General features: G+C 38.0%; 1 protein-coding gene across 4 annotated transcripts in view; it reads right to left on the bottom strand.

Moving 5' to 3' along the window:
* PDE4D (phosphodiesterase 4D) overlaps nt 1-21,853 on the bottom strand; it is a 943,818-nt gene that overhangs the window by 340,682 nt on the left and 581,283 nt on the right. For all 4 annotated transcript variants that reach the window (XM_053701299.1, XM_053701296.1, XM_053701297.1 and 1 more), the window contains one exon: nt 18,585-18,776. In XM_053701299.1, the coding sequence (XP_053557274.1) occupies nt 18,585-18,776 (192 nt within the window). The remainder of the gene's footprint in view (nt 1-18,584; nt 18,777-21,853) is intronic.

Consider the following 21,853-nt stretch of genomic DNA (forward strand, 5'->3'; position numbering starts at 1 on the left):
TGTTGAGCAAACAAACAAAAAAATCATTGATATGCTTAGTTAAAGTTTACTAAGTGTACTCCGGTGTTTACATCGAAAAAGGTTAAATATCACAATGGATCATGGCATTTTATTTACTCAAGTTTAAAGGGACATAAAACCCAAATTAGTTTTTTTATGATTCAAATAGATTATACATTTTTAAACAACTTTCCAATTTACTTATGTTGTAAATTTTGCTTCATTCTCTTGGTATCTTTTATAGAAGAAGCAGCAATGCACTCCTGGCAGCTTGCTGAACACATTTGTAAGCCAATGAAAATGGACATACAAGTTCAGCCACCAATCAGCAGCTAGCTTCAAGCTCCTGAGCCTCTCTCTATATGCTTTTCAGCAAATGATACCAAGAGAATGAAGTAAATTAGAGAATAGAAGTAAATTGTAAAGTTATTTAAAATTGTATGCTCTATCTGAAGCATGAAATAAAAAAATTGGGTTTCATGTCCCTTTAAAGAACCGCTAAAGTCAAAATTAAGCTTTAAAGGGACAGTACACTGTAAAATTGTTTTTCCATTAATGTATTTTCAATGACTTGTTATACCAGCTGCAGAGTATAAAATATTTGAGAAATTGCATTTTCAGGTTTATTTGTGTATATGAAGTAGCTGGTTTTGTGCTTAGAAACCACAGCCTATTACAATGGGATGAACTTAAAGGTAATATCAGATCTCATTATGTTATCACTTTGTGTACACAGACTTGCTTCCTTATCTTATATTTCTCTGGAACACCAAAGCTCAATACATAGAGAGAACAATGAGCTACGTGTAAACTATTTAATACACTCTAGTAGGTAAAATAGATCATTGGGAATAATTTAAAGGAAATACATTTTTTGGGTGAACTATCCCTTTAATGATTCAGATAAAACACACAATTTTAAACAACTTTCCATTTCACATCCATTACCTAAATGTGCACAGTCTTTTTATGTGCACACTGAGGCACAAGCTCCTACTGAGCATGTGCAAGATTCACAGAATCATTGTCACATGATTCAGTGGGAAGGAAAATAAAAACTAACTGATATTTTTCTGAAAAAAATCTACTGCTCATAAAATTCAAACTAAGTGCTTTTATGTTATCTGTTTACTATACATTTATTGATAATGCTTTTCTGCTGTATTTAGTGGTTCAGTAACAGCTGGGAGTCTACATTGGTTTGATGATGGTTTGCATCAACTTTGAAAATGAATAACTATGTAACGGTAGATGTCACTATACGCAAATATTCAGATAACAGGTACCAATTGTTGTACTGACAGAAGGAACTTAAGATCTTAAGATATTTCGATATATAGACAATGGATTGAGAATACCCTCTTTATTTATCTATCATCTATCAATCAATGTATGTGATCAGGTTTTCTGGGTAACACTTTTCATTAAAGAAAACTGTAATCATATATACAGTGGTTGGTTTCTGACATACTGGGGCATCATTTAGCAACATTTCCTGACTAGCGCTGCCCCTCAGACTTTAATACCAGGCACAGCAGTAAGTTGTAGACCTATAGGTTGGGAAGAATGTTATATGCCCATAGTTTATGGGAATGTAAAACGAATAGTCTTGTCAAAATAAAACTTTCATGATTCAGATAGAGCAGGCAATTTTAAGCAACTTTCTAATTTACTCCTATTATCATTTTTTCTTTGTACTCTTTGCATGTTTATTTTAAAAAGCTGGAATGTAAGTTTAGGAGCCGGCCCATTTTTGCTTCAGCACCTGGGTAGTGCTTGCTGATTGTTGTCTAAATGTAGAAATCCAATCAGCAAGCGCTACCCAGGTTCTGAACCAAAAATGGGCCGGCTCCTAAACTTACATTCCAGCTTTTTAAAATAAAGATACCAAGAGAACGAAGAAAAATTGATAATAGGAGTAAATTAGAAAGTTGCTTAAAATTGCCTGCTCTATCTGAATCATGAAAGTTTAATTTTGACTAGACTATTCCTTAAGAAAGGTATGTGACTGTACAACTTAAAGGGACAGTGCACTGTAAAATTGATTCCCCCTTAATGTGTTTCTAGTGAGTTGTTAGACCAGCTCCAGAATTTAAAAGGTTTGAAAAATTGCTACTTTTGATATATTTTTGTATATGAAAGCGCAGTTTCTGGTAATTGAAACCACAACCCAATGCAATGGGATAACTTTACACAACTCAAAGTAAATGGTTATCCTGCCAGGAACAAGCAAGTTCCCCAAGTTCCCTAGGAAGGCATATTACCAGTGGCAGTTCTAAAACTTAATATTTGAGGAGGAGGGGGGGGGGGGGCTATCAAAGATAGTGATAATAATACTTGTGTTTAGAGATGCATAGCACTCCCCGTAGAACTGCTACTGCATATTATGTATGTTTTTAAAAGACAGACTGAGACTGACAATAACATATTAAGAAAGAGAGAGAAAAGGCTACTGAATAAACTTGCACAAAGTAATATGCAGTTATAAAGGAAACATACAAACTGCCAAGATAGTGCAAGAGAGAGTGAAATAAAGAAAGAAGCAGGAAAATGTCAGTAAGTTTTTATTTTCCTTCCCACTGCATCATGTGACAATGATTCTGTGAATCTTGCACATGCTCAGTAGGAGCTGGTGCCTCAGTGAGTGTGCACATAAAAAGACTGTGCACATTTAGGTAATGGATGTGAATTGGAAAGTTGTTTAAAATTGTGTGTTTTATTTGAATCATTAAAGCAACAAAAGAATAAGATTAATCCGCAGCCAAGAAAAGTTTTGTTGGTGAATCCCAGAAAACTCACAAAAATAAAGCACAAAACACAGTAAAAGAAAACATTTAGCAATAATCAGATACTATAAGAGAGTTATAATGGCTAACTGTATGTGGCTATAGTACCATGTATGGGCTTATTCAGCCCTGTCATGTATACACTTGTTGTGTATATGTGTCAGTATATATGACAGCTGACTTATGCGGCTATAAAACCCTCTCAAATGCACAAGCATAGATCTTCCAGACTGACTTAATAATAAACAGTAAAAATGAACTTTATACCCCACGGTCAGTAACATTCTGAGATGCTTCTGTTCCTACAAACGTTATCAAAGAACAAACATCAGGGATATGTCAAGAAGCGCAGTATCGTTTATCACATGTATAGCAATAATTACAATTCCATGAATAAGTGCAGTAGTTAGTCCTTTTCATTCAGATATTCAGAAGATCACAATGAAGATGCTCCAGGCCGCAAATAATTTGATAGAATATGCACCCTGAGGGCTGGGCATTTTATTATATATGCATGGGAAAAAAATACAAAAAGGGACATGGAAGTCAAAATTAAAGGGACATGAAACCCAATTTTTTTTTCTTTTATGATCTAGAGAGAACATACAATTCTAAATAACTTTCCACTTGTATTATTTAATTTCATTGTCTTGGTATCCTTTATTGAAAAAGCATAAATGGGTAGGTTTAGGAGCTGCTGATTGATGGCTGTATATAGAGGCGTAACTAGAAACCACAGGGCCCAGGTGCAAGAATCTAAGAAGGGCCCCCCCACCCCAAAAAAAGTGAATTTGATACATCTTTTTTTTTTACATTTAACACAGAAAAAAAAAATGTGAATCAGATTACGTCTGCAAAAGGAGGTACCCTGTGCCCACAGTCTGTGAGATGGTCTGACCCCCTATTACTGTATATAGTGACACTGTTTAACCCACCAGTACTGTATATAGTGAGTCAGTGACACAGTCTGTAATCTGCCGGTGAGATGGCTGGCCTGACCCTACCCGCCTCAGTACTTTATAAAGTGACCACAGTAGTCTGTGACATGGTCTAGCCCCCCGTACTGTATATAGTGGTACTGTATAGACTGACACTGTTTTGTTTTTTAAGCTGGGCCCCCGCCCTTGGGGGCCCAATTGCAATTGCGACCTCTGCACCCCCTGTAGTTTCGCCCCTGGCTGTACATACATGCCTCATGTTATCGGTTCACCCATGTGTATGGCTGTTTCTTCAACAGCAATACACATGGGTTGAAGAGAATAAGGCAAAAAAGATAATAGAAGTAAATAGATAAGTTGTTTAAATTTGTATTCTCTATCTAATTCATGAAAGAAAAATGTTGGTTTCATGTCCCCTTTAAAGGGACATTAAACTGCTGGGTACAACTACATTAGCATTGCTATTACTCACCACGTTATTGTTTTTCCTCTTGTGCTCTTCAAATCAGTTCTCTTATTTTAATCTGGCTAATGCAGCGCTGCTTCTTCACACTAGGCGCCGCCATCTTGCAGTTTAAAGGGACAGTCTACTCCAGAATTTTTATAGTTTAAAAAGATAGATAATCCCTTTATTACCCGTTGCCCAGTTAGCATAATCAACACTTTCATATTAATACACATTTTACCTCTGTGATTACCTTGTATCTAAGCCTCTGCAGACTGCCCCCTTATTTCAGTTCTTTTGACAGACTTGCATTTTAGCCAATCAGCTCTGACCCATAAATAACTCCACAGGATTGAGCACAATGTTATCTATATGGCGCACGTGAACTAGCGCTGTCTAGCTGTGAAAAACTGTCAAAATGCACTGAGATAAGTGGTGGCCTTCAAGGGCTTAGAAATGAGCATATGAGCCTACCTAGATTTAGTTTTAAACAAAGAATAGCAAGCAAATTGGAAAGTTGTTTAAAATAGCATGCCCTGGCATGCATCGTTCCGGTGGAGGAGGAGCTAGGCAGGTGTTGCTCTCGCAGGTGTGCTTAGCTCTCAGCTCCAGTCCGTATGCTGTTGGCGGAAAAAAAAATTTTTTTTTTGGGCGCCGTGCCTCAAGCTTTTGAGGCTGCCTTGAAGGATAGAGTTTAATATCCATATCTGGAACCTTACCAGTGGACTTCCACCCCACTGGTATATGCTGGCTTTTTCGCTACTTGGACCCAGTGTAGCGTGCTATACAGACCAACTGGCTTAGGATAAGCAAGAACTTAACCTACTTGAAGCACCTGGTACAAGGTTAGCGGTTTCTCCTTACCTTGCTGAAGTGACTTGCTCGCTGTTCTCACTCCCCCTCTCTGGGTCTGCCGCCCGCTATCTTCTTTCGGCTGGATCCGGGATATCAAGTCGCTGGGGCTCTTCCCCTCTCAGCTTTACCTGAACTGCCGCTGAGGAGTTTCGTACAGTCTGTCTACAGGCCTTGCTGACCGGTGGTTGCCCGCCTCCTCCCCCACCGGTGCTGCGTGGGAGAAGGTTGGGCCCGGTCTTGTCGTGCGGTCTGAATCTGGAAACTACCTGTGGTGTTGTCGGAGGGCTCCAGGGTTCCCCCCCCACCGATGCTGCGCGAGGGGAACTGCACTCTGGGGTTCTATCGTTGAGACTGCGATTCCTAATACTCGGCTATCCTTGAACCTGAGTCATCTTGCACGGAGCAGCAACTAAGTTACAGCTACCGCGGGCGGCCCGACGCCATGAGAAGGGGTGAGTGGTGAGTGTTATTCTTCTATCTAAGTATCTCGTACCAGATGTACTACACGAAAGGGGAATTAAAATAAAGTAACTAAAACAGAAATTGACTTAGCTCCGAGTTAGAATCTATGTCAGCCACTGGACTATTGTCTTTACCAACTTGTAGGAGCTTATTGTCTAGGATACGGCTGCGGATGTTGAAGTTTCTCCCATTTTTTCTCCTTCATACTTTAAAATAAAGCTTCTACAAGACTCTGAAGCAGGGAATTTTTGCCCATCAGTGACTTTTTGGGACTATACTAATATATCTGAATGCTTAGGTTGTGGATTCGGATACAGTACACATGTAATTCATATCTTGGAAATTCACACCCTGGAGATTCATGTAGAATCGTGGGGAAATATAAGTTACTCTGCTGATCTTTTTTTAAATGGTTACATTATATCATATTGCTACATTCCTTCTAGATTTAAAGAGAATAAGGCTGTCTTTTTTTTTTTTTTTCTTTTTTTCTTTGAATTTACAAAATATTTTTGTTGTTTATAATAAGCGGTACAACTGCTAAAAAGAAATTTATAACGAATTGTATAGTGTTTAAAATAGGAATTGAACTAGGAAGGATCTCTTTAAACCGAGGTCCCATGATTTTCTATTACTAACTCTTGTATAAAAAGAAAAACAAAGGCGGGGGAGGGGGGGAGAGGGAAGGAGGGAAGGAGGAAAAAGAGAAAAAGTATTCCAAATTACTAATTGTCTAATAAGTATAAGATTGTTTAATTTATCCTTTTTGGGATCCATTTGTTTTTGACAGTTCCTACTAAACTAAATCGTTAAACATTTGCATAATCCCTATAGCTTAGTGGCACGGCTGGCCTAAAATAAGGTAACATAGCTGTGTACTTTAAACTCACTATTCACTATTCACTAGGGTAACCCTCACTCCCACGGGACCCTTAGTGTTAAAAGATTCCTTGGTTTTTTGTTTTTTTTTTCTCTCACTTCACTTACGGTATTGGGCAACATAAGTTTTTGCCCAATTTATCTCTCTTGGTGGCTTGCACCCTTCGTTATCACTAATTAAGTTCTGCACTTCTAACTCCCCCTTCCTTTTTTCCCCTTTTTTTTTTTTTTTCCCTTCCCTCCCTCCCTGACACTCACCTTAACACTTATAGAATAAGTATATGTGCACGGATCTTCACGGTCACTAAATCACAATTGGTACATGGACAAATTTCTGGGTATCTCCGCTAAATCACCTTCTCCAGTCATGTCTGCTAGGCAAAGGGATAGAAAGCCAAAGGGAACACAGGACCCAATTCCTGAATTGCATCCAGCCTTAGCAAATACACCTATGCCTGAGGCATTTAATATCCATAGCTTAGTGGTCAGTATATCTGAGGCTCTTTCTCCCAAATTTGAGGCCCTGAAGGCAGACATCAAACAAGATATCTCCTCTTTATCGCATGAAGTTAGGCAATTTTCATCTCGGCTTCTGGAGGCTGAGCAGAGAGTGTCAGATCTAGAAGATCTTTCAATAGTGCACGGTTCCAAAATTGATAATATGGATAGTAGTATTCAAAAAGCCCTTTCAAAGTTAGAAGACCTAGAAAACCGTAGCAGAAGAAATAACATTAGAATTATCGGCCTCCCAGAGGAAAAACAGTATGAGAACTTGTCTCTATTTATTACAGATACCCTGACCACTGCACTTAAGATTCCCCTGACAAACCACCGTATTGTTGTGGAAAGGGCACATAGGCTAGGCTTACCTTGTACATTAAATAAAACCACTACCCGTCCCAGACCTGTCATTGCAAAATTATTGAACTTTCAAGATAAAGTCACCCTTTTACAGTACTATAGGAAAACTCAACCACTTATCATTAATGGTGCTAAGATTCTTTTATTCCAAGACTTCTCGGCTGAAACAGCCTCGAGGAGGAAAGAACTTGCACCTATCTGTACTAAATTTATAAATAATGGCTTTGATGCCACTATATTGTACCCTGCTAAACTTAAAGTATCTGCAAATGATGCGGTCCACTTCTTTTCAGGGGCTTTGGAAGCTGAGAAGTTCCTTATATCTCTGGATCCCCTGGCATCAGCTGAGTCTGCACCATCTTAGTCAAAATTGGTCCAGCAGTCGCGATTATCCCTTGGGTTAGGGACATGTATTTATGGAATGACCAAAGTATAATTTTTTTAAATTTTCAATTTAAATTTTTTTTTTTTTTTTTTTCTTTCCCTTCTCTTTCTCTCTCTCTCCCTCCCCCCCCCCCCCATGTTCTTTTCCTTACCCTTGTGGCGATTAATACTTAAAAAAAAAGAGAAAAGAATGGAGGGGTGTAAGATAGTCTCATGGAATGTGGGCGGGATCTCTACCCCAATAAAACGTAAAGCTATACTTACTCAACTAAGAAAATTGCATGTAGATATTGGATTTATTCAGGAAACGCATTTAAGCCTGGAAGAGTCTCGTAAACTTAAAACCTCTTGGGTTAGAGAAGTGTTTTTTTCACCAAGTGTTGGGAAAAAAAGAGGGGTAGCTATTCTAATAGGGAAAAAGATTCAGCTCGAAGTTGTGCACTGTGAGCTGGATCCGGGGGGAAGATTTGTTTTATTAAAGGCTCTAATCGCCCAGGAAATGTTCACCTTATGTAATATTTATGGCCCTAATTCTTATGATTCAGAGTTTTGGGATAAACTACAATCGAAAATCCTTCTATATACAGAAGGACATTTAATTATGGGAGGTGATTTTAATATGGCTCCTCAATGCCCGTTAGACAGGCTTCGTGACACCGAGAAACAGAAAAGACAGAAAAAGGATAACTTAGAATTTAAATTACTTAATAAAATAAAACAAAACTTAGGTATACGTGACATATGGAGAAGTCAAAACCCAGAGACCCAGGAATTTACCTGCCTCTCAAAAGCACATAAGACGTTGTCACGTATTGATTTTTTTCTGACAGATGAGAGACTGGGATCCCTTAGGACTCAGGCGACTATTACTCCTATTCTTCTTTCAGATCATGCCCCTATAATCTTGGCTATACAGCCTAAGCAAGTAAGACCTAAGGTTCTGCGGTTCAATTTCCCTTATTTTCTAGCTTCTGATATGAAGTTTAAAATCTGCCTTAAATCAAAATTTGAGGAATTTTTACGTTTCAATTCTAATTATATAGACCGCCCTGTTTTGTTCTGGGACACCGCTAAGGCGGTTCTTAGAGGCAAAATTATTGCTTTTAATATGACGCTATCTAAAAAGTTGAGGTCAAAGGAAAAAGAAATACAAACATTATTGTCTAACTCATATAACAAATTTTTGTTGCAGAGAAACTCTTTAAACTGGGCTAAATACGTAAAAGCTAAAGAAGCAAGAGACACATTTGTTCTAACCCAACAAGCACAAAAAGAGTTAAGACTACAAGCAAAGTTATACAGATTCGGAAACAAGTCTGGAAAAATACTAGCTAGATTAGTTAAAAACGAAAAAAAACAAACATACATTGAAGAGATTGTAAATAAGGATAAGCGACTATCGAAATTAGATGATATTGCTTCGGCATTTGTAGAATATTACCAGGATATATATTCTTGTAGAGGATTCGATGCTGATAAATCTGCAGAATTCTGGGACAAAATCGTGAGTCCTGTACTAACAGAACAATGTATAGAATCTCTCAATTCTCCCATCTCTGAACAAGAAGTTATAGACACGATCTCCAGGCTCTCCAGTAATAAAGCAGCTGGCCCGGACGGGCTACCCAACGAATTCTACAAAATATTAGTTGCTGAAATTACCCCTTATTTAACGAATCTATTTAACGATATGTATATTACTGGAAACCCGATTACATCTTCTTTCTCCTCTTCCTATACCAGTCTTATACTTAAGGGAGGGAAAGACTCAACAAAAATGGATTCATATAGGCCTATAGCCCTACTTAATTCAGATTACAAGATTTTAACTTCTATCTTGGCATCTAGATTGCAGCCTATTCTTTCTAGGATAATTCATCCGGACCAAGCAGGTTTCCTACATAAACGTAATTCGTCGGCTAAAATCCGAGAAGTTTTGGTTATTTTGGATTACTTTGAAAAAATACTTCAATCTAATAAAGTGCATGATAAAATATCTGATATGGCTATTCTTGCCATCGATGCAGAGAAAGCGTTCGATTCTGTCATTTTTAAACATCTTAACACTTCTTTGCGTAAATTTGGAATCAATGGTAAATTTCCAGAATTTATAGAGAACTTATACAATCACTCAGTTACAAGTCTGTTAGTTAACGGATCTGTTACATCTCCAATTTTGTTAAAAAGAGGGACACGCCAAGGGTGTCCCCTCTCTCCACTCCTTTTTGACATTGCTATTGAACCGTTGGCAATTGCATTAAGACAAAATATGGAAGGTATAAAGATTAAACAACATGAGATCAAAATTGGCTTATATGCGGATGATGTTTTATTGTATATCTCTAATACTAAAACAAATATCCCTAGACTTCTGAAGATAATTGAACATTTTGGTACCTTTTCGGGCTATAAGATAAATCCATCTAAATCAGAGATATTATGGATTCATAAGAAGAATGATTCCTTTGTCACGAATCCTTTTAAATTAGTAACAGAAACCTTTAAATATCTAGGAATAAATATCCCAGTAAAATTTGGCGAACTGTATAAATATAACATACCTCCAATTATAAGCCAAGTCAGGGAAAAACTTAGGCTTTGGCACAATCTTCCGCTATCAATCTCGGGCCGAATTGCATTATGGAAAATGAGTCTCCTTCCAAAATTGCTATATGTACTCCAGAATGTACCATTACTTCTCTTTGAAAAAGATGTCCGGCTATTAAACAATTTAATTGGTCAATTTCTTTGGCAGGGGAAGAAAGCACGGATCTCACGCACAAAACTTTCTCTCCCACGTGAATTGGGAGGCATGGCGCTACCTGATATCCGTGCCTACAATCTTAGTTTTCTGGCCCGAATAGTATCAGGGTGGATTCTATCTAAAGATTATGTCTTAAATAATTCTCTTGAAACAAATGTGTGTGATCCATACCTTCCCTGCGCTCTATTACATTTTCCATCTAAAGAGATTCCACAAGAGATTAAGAGATTTAAAACAATAGTTAACCCTATCAAAGCTTGGTGGAAGATATCTAACCTCCTTTCAATTAATCCTAGAACTTCGATTCATTTGCCTTTAATGGGTAACCCTGGATTTCAGCCAGGGATACAATCTGAGGTCTTTTCTAGATGGCATAGGAATGGTTTAAACAAGATATCGTTAATGATAGATGCAAACAGTAAATTGATTAAAACATTTGAAGAACTTAAAATGGAATATAATTTACCTAACAAAGATTTCTTTGCTTTTCTCCAGATAAGGCACTATATTTCCGGAATTATCAGAGAAGTAGGTTGGCCCTGGACACTGGGTAAACTAGAAAATTGGCTTACACTAATTAAAGTAAATAAGATGTCCATTTCTTTTTGTTATCAACTACTCGCTACTGCCAGGGGAACTCCTATTCTAGCCAATCTAGCCGAAACATGGTCTTTAATTTTAGGCCAGACCATAGTGGAACCAAAAGTATTACAATACTCTATAAACAGAGTAGCAAAGATAACACTATCCGCCACATGGCGAGAGGCGCATATTAAACTCCTGCATAGAGCATACTTTACCCCGGAGAAGGCTCACAGGCTGTACAACTTGGATTTTAACAGCTGATTTAAAGCATATGTTTTGGCAGTGTCCAAAAATCCGTAAAGTATGGGGTAAGCTTGAATATTGGCTAAATAATGTTTTGAAGATCTCACCAGTGACCCTATCCCCCTTTCAAATTGTTTTTTGTTTTGATAATTTAAAGAAGCAATACCCAAATGAGAAAATTGTAGCTATGTCTATACTAGCAACTAGATATCTCATATGTAAAAAATGGAAAATGCGTTCCACACCAAGCATCTCTGAAATTCAGAATTGTTTGAAAAAACAATGTGTACTTGAACAAAAGGATACTGATATAGACAATACAGAAGACATAAAATTTTTTTTCACTAAATGGGCTGTATTTATTAAAACACTCCCCGAAACTGAGATTGACTATATGGTTTTTCCATTTCAGAACTCAGAGCTGGTGCTTCTGGGTGCTTGGTAATGGGAGGGGGGTTGAGGAGGGGAGAGAGAGGGTTAATAATTTTTTTTTTTTTTTTCTCTTTCCTTGGTTGCTTTGTGTAGGTCCTCGGTCATAGGACCATTGGGTGAATGGAATTAAATATTATAAATCTCTGCTGTTCAGAAAATGTATACAAGTAAATAAGTTTACATTAAGACTGATAGGACGACTGAATATCAGTGTAATTATGATAAGTTTGTTATTGATTATATTATAAGGGAAGTCCTGATGGATATATGTTGTAAACATGGTTAATTGTAGACCTTACGTTATGTTATGTCGACTTTTTGTTACTGCACAGTGGAAAATAAATAAATATATTAAAAAAAAAAAAAATTGCATGCATCGAAATCATGAAAGAAAAGATTTGGGTTCAGTATCTCTTTAACTGTTGTGTAATATTTGCATTATAGCTCTACTGCAATATTGAAAATGTTTCAATAAAAAATATTGTTTCCTGTTTCTTTAAACTCAAAAAAAAAAAAAAAAAAAAAATAGCATGCCCTATCCGAATCACGAAAGTTTAATTTTGACTAGACTGTCCTTTTAAACAACATTAAACACTTTGAGATGGTAATATAAAATGATAAATCATATATGTTAATAAGACTATTTTGTCCCCTTTTCTTGTAATTTTATTTAGAAATTATGAGCTTTTCAGTTCCTGTTAGAAATGGAAGTGCAGAACACGGTTGTATTCCACACAGCCAATGGCTGCACCGTCTAATGACTTATTTATAACTGTCCCTAATTGGCCACAGCAGAGAAGGTAACCTAAATTACAACATAGCGGCTCCCATTGTTTCATAGGCACTAAAACTTTACACTTATTTTGTCAATATTTAAACAGCTAATGAAACTTTAAAAAGTAAATCTACAGGTTATTCTCAGACTAATCTTTTCTTGGAATGCATCATTTTATCTAGCATTTATTAAGTGTTTAATGTCCCTTTCAGTATTTTTGTACCCCGTGACAGAGGCAGTGTGCATTTAAATATCAGAGATATTGTTATTTTGTTGACAAGCCTTATCATGTACTTCAGTTTAGCGCACACTAAACAGATTTGGAGTTGTATGTTTTTGCAGGGGCTGCATTACTCTGTAGTATTCCTGAGTGCTTTTTTTAGCTATATTATGTAATTTGTAACCACATAACGACCAGCGCTGTACCCTGTAAGACGCTGGTCGTTATGCCCTTAAGGACCAGCAACATATCCTGTACGTCGCTGCAGTCCTGGGCATCTATCTGCCACGAGTGGGGCACTGCAGAAATAGATTTGCAGTTACCGATTCACTCTGTGGCCCTCTCTACATCAGACAGCATGGATGCTGATCGTTGGTGGGTGGGAAGGTAAGGAGGGAGAAGGGTGGGCAGCCCATCGCTGAAGGAGGGTGGGACCGCTACACCACGCTACAGGCGATGAAGGGGGAAAAAAAGAGCTGGTTCTGTCGCAGTGAGGGGAAGGAGGGAGGAGAGGCAATGACGGGTATCCTCTGTGGAATCTGCTGGGGGAAAGTGGTCTGGGAGGGGGGTAGGTTATTGAGGGGGGGCAGCTACACTACAGAAAAAAATGGGGATTTTAATTTTTTTAAAAAATTTGCAGCAAACTGGGTACTGGCAGACAGCTGCCAGTACCTAAGATGGCGGGAAATAGGTAGAGGGGGGAGGTTTAGAGAGCTGTTTGGGAGGGGGTCAGGGAAGTTGGGAGGTAAGGGGGGATACTACCCTGCAGAAAATATATAATTAAAAAATATATATATATTTATACTGGCAGACTTTCTGCCAGTACTTAAGATGGGGGTGACCTTTGGGGGATTGGGGAGGGAAGAGAGCTGTTAGAGAGGGGTCAGGGGGGGATCAGGGGGTGGGATGTGTCAGGTGGGAGGCTGAACTCTACACTAAAGCTAAAATGAACCCTACAAGCTACCTAATTAGCCCCTTCACTGCTGGGCATAATAAAATGTGTGGTGCACAGTGACATTTAGCGGCCTTCTAATTACCAAAAAGCAATGCCAGAGCCATATATGTCTGCTATTTCTGAACAAATGGGATTCCAGAGAAGCATTTACAACTATTTGTCCATGATTGAACAAGCTGTTTGTAAATAATGTCAGTGAGAAACCTAAAATTGTGAAAAAGTAAAAAAAATTTTTATTTGATCGCATTTGGCGTTGAAATGGTTGCATACTGAAATGGGCCTAGATCAATACTTTGGGTTGTCTACTAAAAAAATATATAGTTTAGATAGGTAAATATAAAAAAGGCTCTATTTCTGTTTAAATATAGTGATGTCAAAAATGCTCTGGTCTTTAAGGGAAGTTTCTGTCTAAAATGCCCGGTCCTTTAGGGGTTAAAATGTGGGGAAAATGCAAAAAATGTAAAGCTTCTGCTTTTTATTATGCAAGCAAACCCAAACTGCAAGGTACAGCTGTCAAAATTCTGGTAACATCATTGATCTGTGAAAGCGATCTGCGTCTATCCCAGAATGCAACAAAACTGGCATTATAAAATGGCGGCTCTGAGTAAGCTTCAGGGTACAGGAGGAGAAAAAATAGCAAGAGGTGAGTAAGAACCATGATACTGTAGTTGTAGTTTAATGTCACTTTAAATTTCCATGGTTAAGATAGAGCATAAAATGTAAAAATAAAAATAATAATGTTAAGAAAACTTTGCTTCTATCATCAAATCTATTACTTTATCTTGGTATTCATTGTTAATACTTAGGAAGGACCAGGCGTGTGTATGTGACAAACACATAGGGGTCACTCACAATCCTTTATATAAGCAAAATTAACTATTACAGTTAACAGGGACAGTGCTCAAAACACGTGCACACTCCTGAGTCTTTCTTAGTATGTGGATATGTTTTTCATCATAAGGTACTAAGTGTCATGAGATGCAGTACACAGTATAGAAGGTACAACGCTATTTTATTACAGAGCATAGAAGTATACAGCTTGTACAACACACCTAACTTAGTAACTGCGACATAGACAATAACTGCCCTAAAACCACGCCCCCATCCGGTGATGTCACTTCCCACTCTCATCACATCTTCCCCCTTTTCTAAGGACAAAGCATACATTTTTTTTTCATTTGAATACATCAAATAACAAGGTATACAAGAAGCATACAAAAATAGTTTTGTTTAGTATACAACAAACAACAAGTTAAAGAGAATATCTATATAAACAACATGCATTACATCCTGACTTGAACATCGGGGTAGACTACCTTAGTCCACAGTGACCATGGGATTATTCTGCCCATACTTCCGGTCACTGCTCTAACTACTGCTAATCCCGATATCGGGCTGGAAGTTTCACCACTCTTCCACTTGATGTCATTATACATGAACTGTCCTCTGATACCCCACCGTGCAAACAAGCTCTTGAGACGAGTGATAACGGCTTGACTTGTGATCTCATTCAAGGGTGCAATTTCCAAATACCTGGAATAGTAGTCAATCACGACTAGGTACTTTTTCCCATGCAGTTCGCACAAATCAGCAGCTATTCTCCACCACGGCCTGCAGGCAGCAGAGTAGAAATCAAGGGCTCCCTTCTCTGAGTAGGCCAGCATTTCCAGCAGAAGGAACATTTTGACACATGGCTTGCAATGTCGGAACTGATCCCAGGCCACCATACTGCCGTAGCTGCCCTTTCTCTGCACTTTGTAATGCCCAAGTGGCCATCACGAATCTTGCTTAATGGATATGATTGCTAGTATTAAATGGGTCACAATTTAATGGGGTTATTTAAGCTTAACTGGAGCTTTTTGTAAGTATTTTAGATTTGTATAGGTTCAACTCGATGGACTTCAGTCTTTTTTCAACCTTATCTACTATGTTACTATGTTAACATCTCCTGCCGCATGCTAACAGGAATAACAATGCGGTCCTGGAACAGCACCAACCCATCCAGCTCCGTGAGCTGTGACCTTTCTGACTGGTAAGAACTTAAAGACATCCAGGCTGCCCGGCTCTCGGGCCAACCTTCTTTTATGTACTTAATAACTTCTTGAAGGTCTGTATCTAAATATGTCTCCTTTCTTATTTGTTCTAGCTTCCCTGAAGAAATGGATTTGGAGGCCAGAACTAAATCTACATACACTTTCACATCTGATCTGAGCCTGGAAAGTGTATCCACCACTACCAGTTGTTTCCCCGGGACATGCACTGACTGAACGTTGAACCTGAGCAGCCTCATTAGAAGTCTCTGGCATCTTAAGGGTGTTTTGTCAATATCATAGGAGTTGATTAAAGGAACTATCGGTTTATGGTCAGTCTCCAGAGTAAATTTCTCTAAATCCACTAGATAACACTGGAAGCGCTCCCAGGCCCAAACTGCAGCCAGGCAGTCTTTCTCAATGGACGTATTTCGACTCAGCAGCCATCAGTGTACGGGAACAGTAGGCGATGGATGGGGTGTAGTTTGTTCTCATTTAACTGCAGGAGGGCGGCCCCTAACCCATAACTGCTCGCATCGGCACTAGCCACAGTCTTTTTGGAAGGGTCATAGAACCCCAACACCCCCCCCCCACCAACAGAATGAAGAAAAAAATTATAATAGGAGTAAATTAGAAAGTTGCTTAAAATTGCCTGCTCTATATGAATCATGTAAGTTTAATTTTGACTAGACTATTCCTTTTAAACCAAAGAAGTGTAAGTTGGGATTTAAAGCAGATAGCTTAAAATATGTTGAAGTTTTGAAATCTACCTGTGATAAAACAGTGTCCAGCTTTGGATTTAGGTCTCTCCACATCTACTGGCTGCTATCTTGCATCAGTTAAAAGGGACAAAGTATGGCGTGATTGAGCTTATAATGCATACTTATGCTGTTTATAAAGCCCAGCTACTGATTGGCTGGGAGTGGGCCTGCAACCAATGAATAATGCACAGAAAAACACATCTGGAGGGCAGAAGAAAACCCTGTAGGAAGTGGTGTCTGTATTATTATTATTATTATTATAATAAGAAAAGGACAGTGTACTATAAAATTAGTTTCCACTTAAAGGGACAGTCAAGTATAAATTAAACTTTCATTATTCAGATAGGACTTTTAATTTTAATTGACTTTCCAATTTACTTTTATCATCAAATTTGCTTTTTTCTCTTGGTATTCTTAGTTTAAACTAAACATAGGTAGGCTCATATGCTAATTTCTAAGCCTTTGAGGGCTGCCTCTTATCACAGGCTTTTTAAATCTCTTTTCAACACAAAGAGACAGAAAGTACACGTGGGCTATATAGATAACACTGTGTTCAGGCACAGGGGTTATTTAAGATTTAGCACAAACCAATGCTAAATTTAAGACAATAGATAATAAACAGTCACAGTCATGTGATCAGGGGGCTGGAAGAAGGTTCCTAGATACAAAGTAATCACAGAGGTAAAAAGTACATTAATATAACTGTGTTGGTTATGCAAAACTGGGGAATGAGTAATAAAGGGATTATCTATCTTTTAAAACAATAACAATTCTGGTGTAGACTGTCCCTTTAAGTGTCCCTTTAAAGGGATAGATAGGTCAAAAATTACATGGATGCATTTCAAAGTGAAATAGAAACATTTTTGCAATATAATGTATATATATATATATATATATATATATATATATATATATATATATATATACATTAATTATTTAATCTAGTCCAGCAGCTAAACTAGATCAGTGGGAACACAATCTATGGGAGAGAAAAATACAGTATAATGTCCCTATACATTTTTTTTTTAAATGTGTAAGTTTCACTTTAGCTCTCTTAAACTCATTTTGCTATAGCAGAGTTCATAACAATAACCAATATGATTGTTTTTTCCACGCTACCTTCCCTCTGTGTATCTCTTGTTTTTTCTTGTCCCCTCTATGTCTTAAAGCATAAAATCACAGCTTCTTTTAGTTGTGTAACAGACAAGCTGATAGACAGATACAGACAGACAAATAATCTGATATATAGACAGATTGATTTAAAAGGAAAACAAAGTATACATTTGTTGGGCTTGCAAAGCTTGGTTTAAAGAAATATCATCTCAATCAGCATAGGATATACTTAAAAGCATAGCTGATATCCCTAACATGAGAAAGGAATATTCAAACAGCACTTTTCTGATATTTGGGGGGAGTTTAAAGTGAACTTTCTGGAGTTGAAAATGTCCTATGCATCATCATTACAACCGTGGGTTCCATTTATTAAGCTGCTAACTTAACCACTCCGCCACTTAAAGTATGTTGGATTTTAATCATCCTGATCCAATCCAATTGGGGTGATTGACAGCTGAGCACGACAAGTGGGCAACATTGCACAAGCAGCAGCTAGTGCATTGTTAAATGCGGCAGCAGATGCTGGCCGCTCGTGCAAGGCTGGGCAGACCAGGTTCAAGATAGCAATCCTCGCCCGGTACTTAATACATAAAGCCCTATTTGTTATCCAGTATTGTTTAAAAGAAAATAATGTGCTCTTCTCAGTAAGATTTGGTGTCAGACCCATTTTCCTACAATAAAGTGATATCTAATGAAGGGTATGAATATATTTATTATAAATAATCTCATGTGACCCAAGAATTGCTCCTAGTTCCTAACCTCTTTGAATTAGTTTAGATATCTGAACACAAAAACCCTGACCTTTAAAATAATGCATTGGCAGCTTCTCATTTTAGACTAACTTTGTGTTATACAAAAGCAATGTATTAAAATAAGACTCTGTTCTCTATAGTAAGTAGCACTGTGGACATTTTTGTCAGTGACCACTGCCAACCTTAGATATCTAACTCCTTTCCCTATGTGTTGAAAAGAATCCTATAGCTTTAATAAATTAACAAACAAACTCATAAAAAAGTGACAGTATAAATGAATCACATAAAGGATTTAAAGGGTTTTGATATTTGAACTGGCATTACAACAATCAGTAAATACTTACATGTCACTTGCAATGGAGGAGTTTCGGGACATGGACTTTGGAGAGAGGTCATAGTCGCTGTCTGACCTGTACAGGAAGGATTCCCTTCGCTGGCTGTGGACAAAGTTGGCCTGTAATATTAACCCTGATCCTGGGCTTGTCATGGGATCCAAGGGACTTCGTCCTGATGATGTGCCATTATCCACATCAAAACTGCAACAAAGAGAAAACATATATAAATATGCGCCCACAGCAAGAAGATAACAAAACACATTCTCTTGTTTTACCATGTGTTTAATGTCTTCTAAACAGTTAAACATGTAATCAAAATTCTACTCCTGTAACACCCACATTCTGTTTAAGATGAGGATACACCCAGCGACTGGAGCACACACACAATTAGCTGTATCCTTGTCTAGGGAGACACAGGAGCACACGTTTGACTACATATTTAAAGGGACCCTGTACTGTAAAATGTATATCCCCTTAATGTGCTTACACTGACTTGTTATCCTGTTGTAGAGTATTATTGGGAAAATGCTCCTTTAGATTATTATTTTTTATGGGGGGGGGGGGGTTTTAAAAAGCATGTTTTTTTCTCATTGAAACCTGAACCTATTGTTCTCAAGCTATTGAAAAGCATTGAGAAGCAGTGCATTGATTAAAATAGCCAGTAGGTGGAGCTGTCCGCTTGTGTAGCAGCAAAGATATGCAAGCCATGCAAGCTAAAATTAATCAGTATAACTAGACCTGAGCTATCGAGCAGCTTTCATAGGAACAAGATCTTCCTGTCTATAAATCAGTCCAGATTGGAATGTATAAAAAAGAATTGTTTGCAAAAAAATGCAAGTAAAGTCTGTGTTGTGTGATTATTTTATTAGGTTTATAATGCTGTTTAGCAAATGTTTTTTTTTTTTTCATTTAACTTAGTTTAATTATATATTATGTGTTGTGTGATTATTTTATCAGGTTTATAATGTTGTTTAGCATTTAAAGTCTTCATTTCAAAGCTTTAAAAATAATGTATTAGGTGTTACTCATGACAATTTTGAGAGGGGCCTGGACCCTAAACTCCCTCACTTCCCATTGACTTACATTATAAACTGGGTTTCAATTTACAACGGTTTTGATTTACAATAATTCCTTCTGGAACCTAACCCCGGCGTAAACTGAGGGCTACCTGTATATAATTAAAAAAATAAATAAGAAGAGAGAACGAAACAAATAAATATTTTGTTTCAAAAAGACAGGGAATACAGCACTCTTTTTTGTCACTAAAAATAACACAGCTAGTAATAAAGTAAATATGTTACAATTTATTGATACAGCAATTCCTTTCAACAAGCACGCTGCATCTTAGCTCAAGATGATCATGCATCAAATACAGTGGGGCATATGTATCAAGCTCCGAATGGAGCTTGATGCCCCGTGTTTCTGGCGAGTCATCAGACTCGCCAGAAACAGCAGTTATGAAGCAATGGTCACAAAGACCGCTGCTCCATAACCTGTCCGCCTGCTCTGAGCAGGCAGACACACATCGCCGGAAATCAACCCGATCGAGTACGATCGGGTTGATTGACACCCCCCTGCTGGCGGCCCATTGGCCGCGAGTTTGCAGGGGGCGGCGTTGCACCAGCAGCTCTTGTGAGCTGCTGGTGCAATGCTGAATACGGCGAGCGTATTGCTCGCCGTATTCAGCGAGGTCTGGCGGACCTGATCCGCAGTGTCGGATCAGGTCCGCCAGACCTTGATAACTATGGGCCTATGAGTAAAGGTGTGGATGCTATAGACCAAACATACAGTTGTATTGAGAAAACAACTACAAGAAAGCTGACTGGAAATGTTTTTTTCAACAGTTATACAATCACCTAGTTAAAATTTATCAAACTTTATGTGCAATTCATGAATCTTTAGAAGAAGATTTAGAGTGGCCTACACATCAAAGTATTTAAGTATGCTAAGCATCCAAAGGATGAAATTTATATATTACTAGTATGTTTCTTTGTCAGATGAAAAGAGTTTTTTTGGGCTAATAAAGGAAACAAGCCATATCAAGCTTGTCATAAGCCCATTTGGGAACTGTGTGCCTAATGTAGATATCCATCTACATTCTTTTCTGAGCAGTATCATGTCATTGTCACCTCCTCTGCCATTATCAATACCTCTATCGATGCCCACAACCTAGAGGGAGTCAGGAATACTGCTGTGAAATTTTTCAAAGTGTTTAGCTTTTTTGGGTTTCATTTTTTATATCATCGCAATGTTCGGTTATGCAATTAAAACCTCTTCATCTGACAAATTAACATACTAGTAATATATAAATGTCATCCCTAGCATACTTAAATTATTTGATGCCTAGGCCACTCTAAATCTTCTTCTAAAGATTCATGAATTGCACATAAAGTTTGATAAATTTTAACTAGGTGATTGTATAACTGTTGAAAAAAACGTTTCATTGTAGTTTTGTTTAAAAAGCTGATCCTGTTACAATTTTTGAGGAAGAACCATATAACTTTCACCTGTCAGTAGGGACGGTACTATCTATCAAGTATAAAGGAGAGTGTCTCCAACACCATTCATACGCCCTGACGAAGCCCCGCCTTTACCAATAGACGAGGGGGTGAAATGCGTGTCGGCATCAGCTGACTGGTACACATGACTCTGTGCACCTCCCACACCTTCGCTTGAATCTGGAGCTTTTTGTTCTTACACAGCTGAACCTTGAAATAAGTGCTAAGTCCGGAGAATGTTGCTATGGCTTTCGGTGAATACGGATTTCTTCTTCAGCCAATACCGCTCCTAAGGAAGGTGTAGTATCAATGTGACATTTGAACTTATTGATATGCAGTACAACACTCCATACGAATACAACTTTCAGCCAGCAGCAATTTGATGCCTGTCGTGGTATAATTTCTAACGCTGGAGATTCACACATTGCCTCACGAATATAAATAAGGAGAATGTTATGTGCTGTACCTAGTACTCTAATATGCATGCTTCATACAAGTAACTGGCTACTTATGTCCACTGGACTTTTTGCATCTATAACGGGTCTTACTGTTCTCTATGCAGCTGGCTATATGTGTGTTTTAACATCTTTGGCTACTACTTTCTGTGATATATAAGTTGCACTTTTTTGTATAGAGTCTCTAGTCCTACAACTTAGATCCCACGTATCACCTGCCCAGACAATACCCCGTATGCTTTTCTGTGGGGGTCTGTGTGCAGTAGGGTGTATTTGTATGGAGAACTATATCACTCACAATATATAGCAACATATATGTTGGCTT

Source organism: Bombina bombina, chromosome 2, assembly GCF_027579735.1.
Source record: "Bombina bombina isolate aBomBom1 chromosome 2, aBomBom1.pri, whole genome shotgun sequence".
In the NCBI taxonomy this organism is placed as follows: domain Eukaryota; kingdom Metazoa; phylum Chordata; class Amphibia; order Anura; family Bombinatoridae; genus Bombina; species Bombina bombina.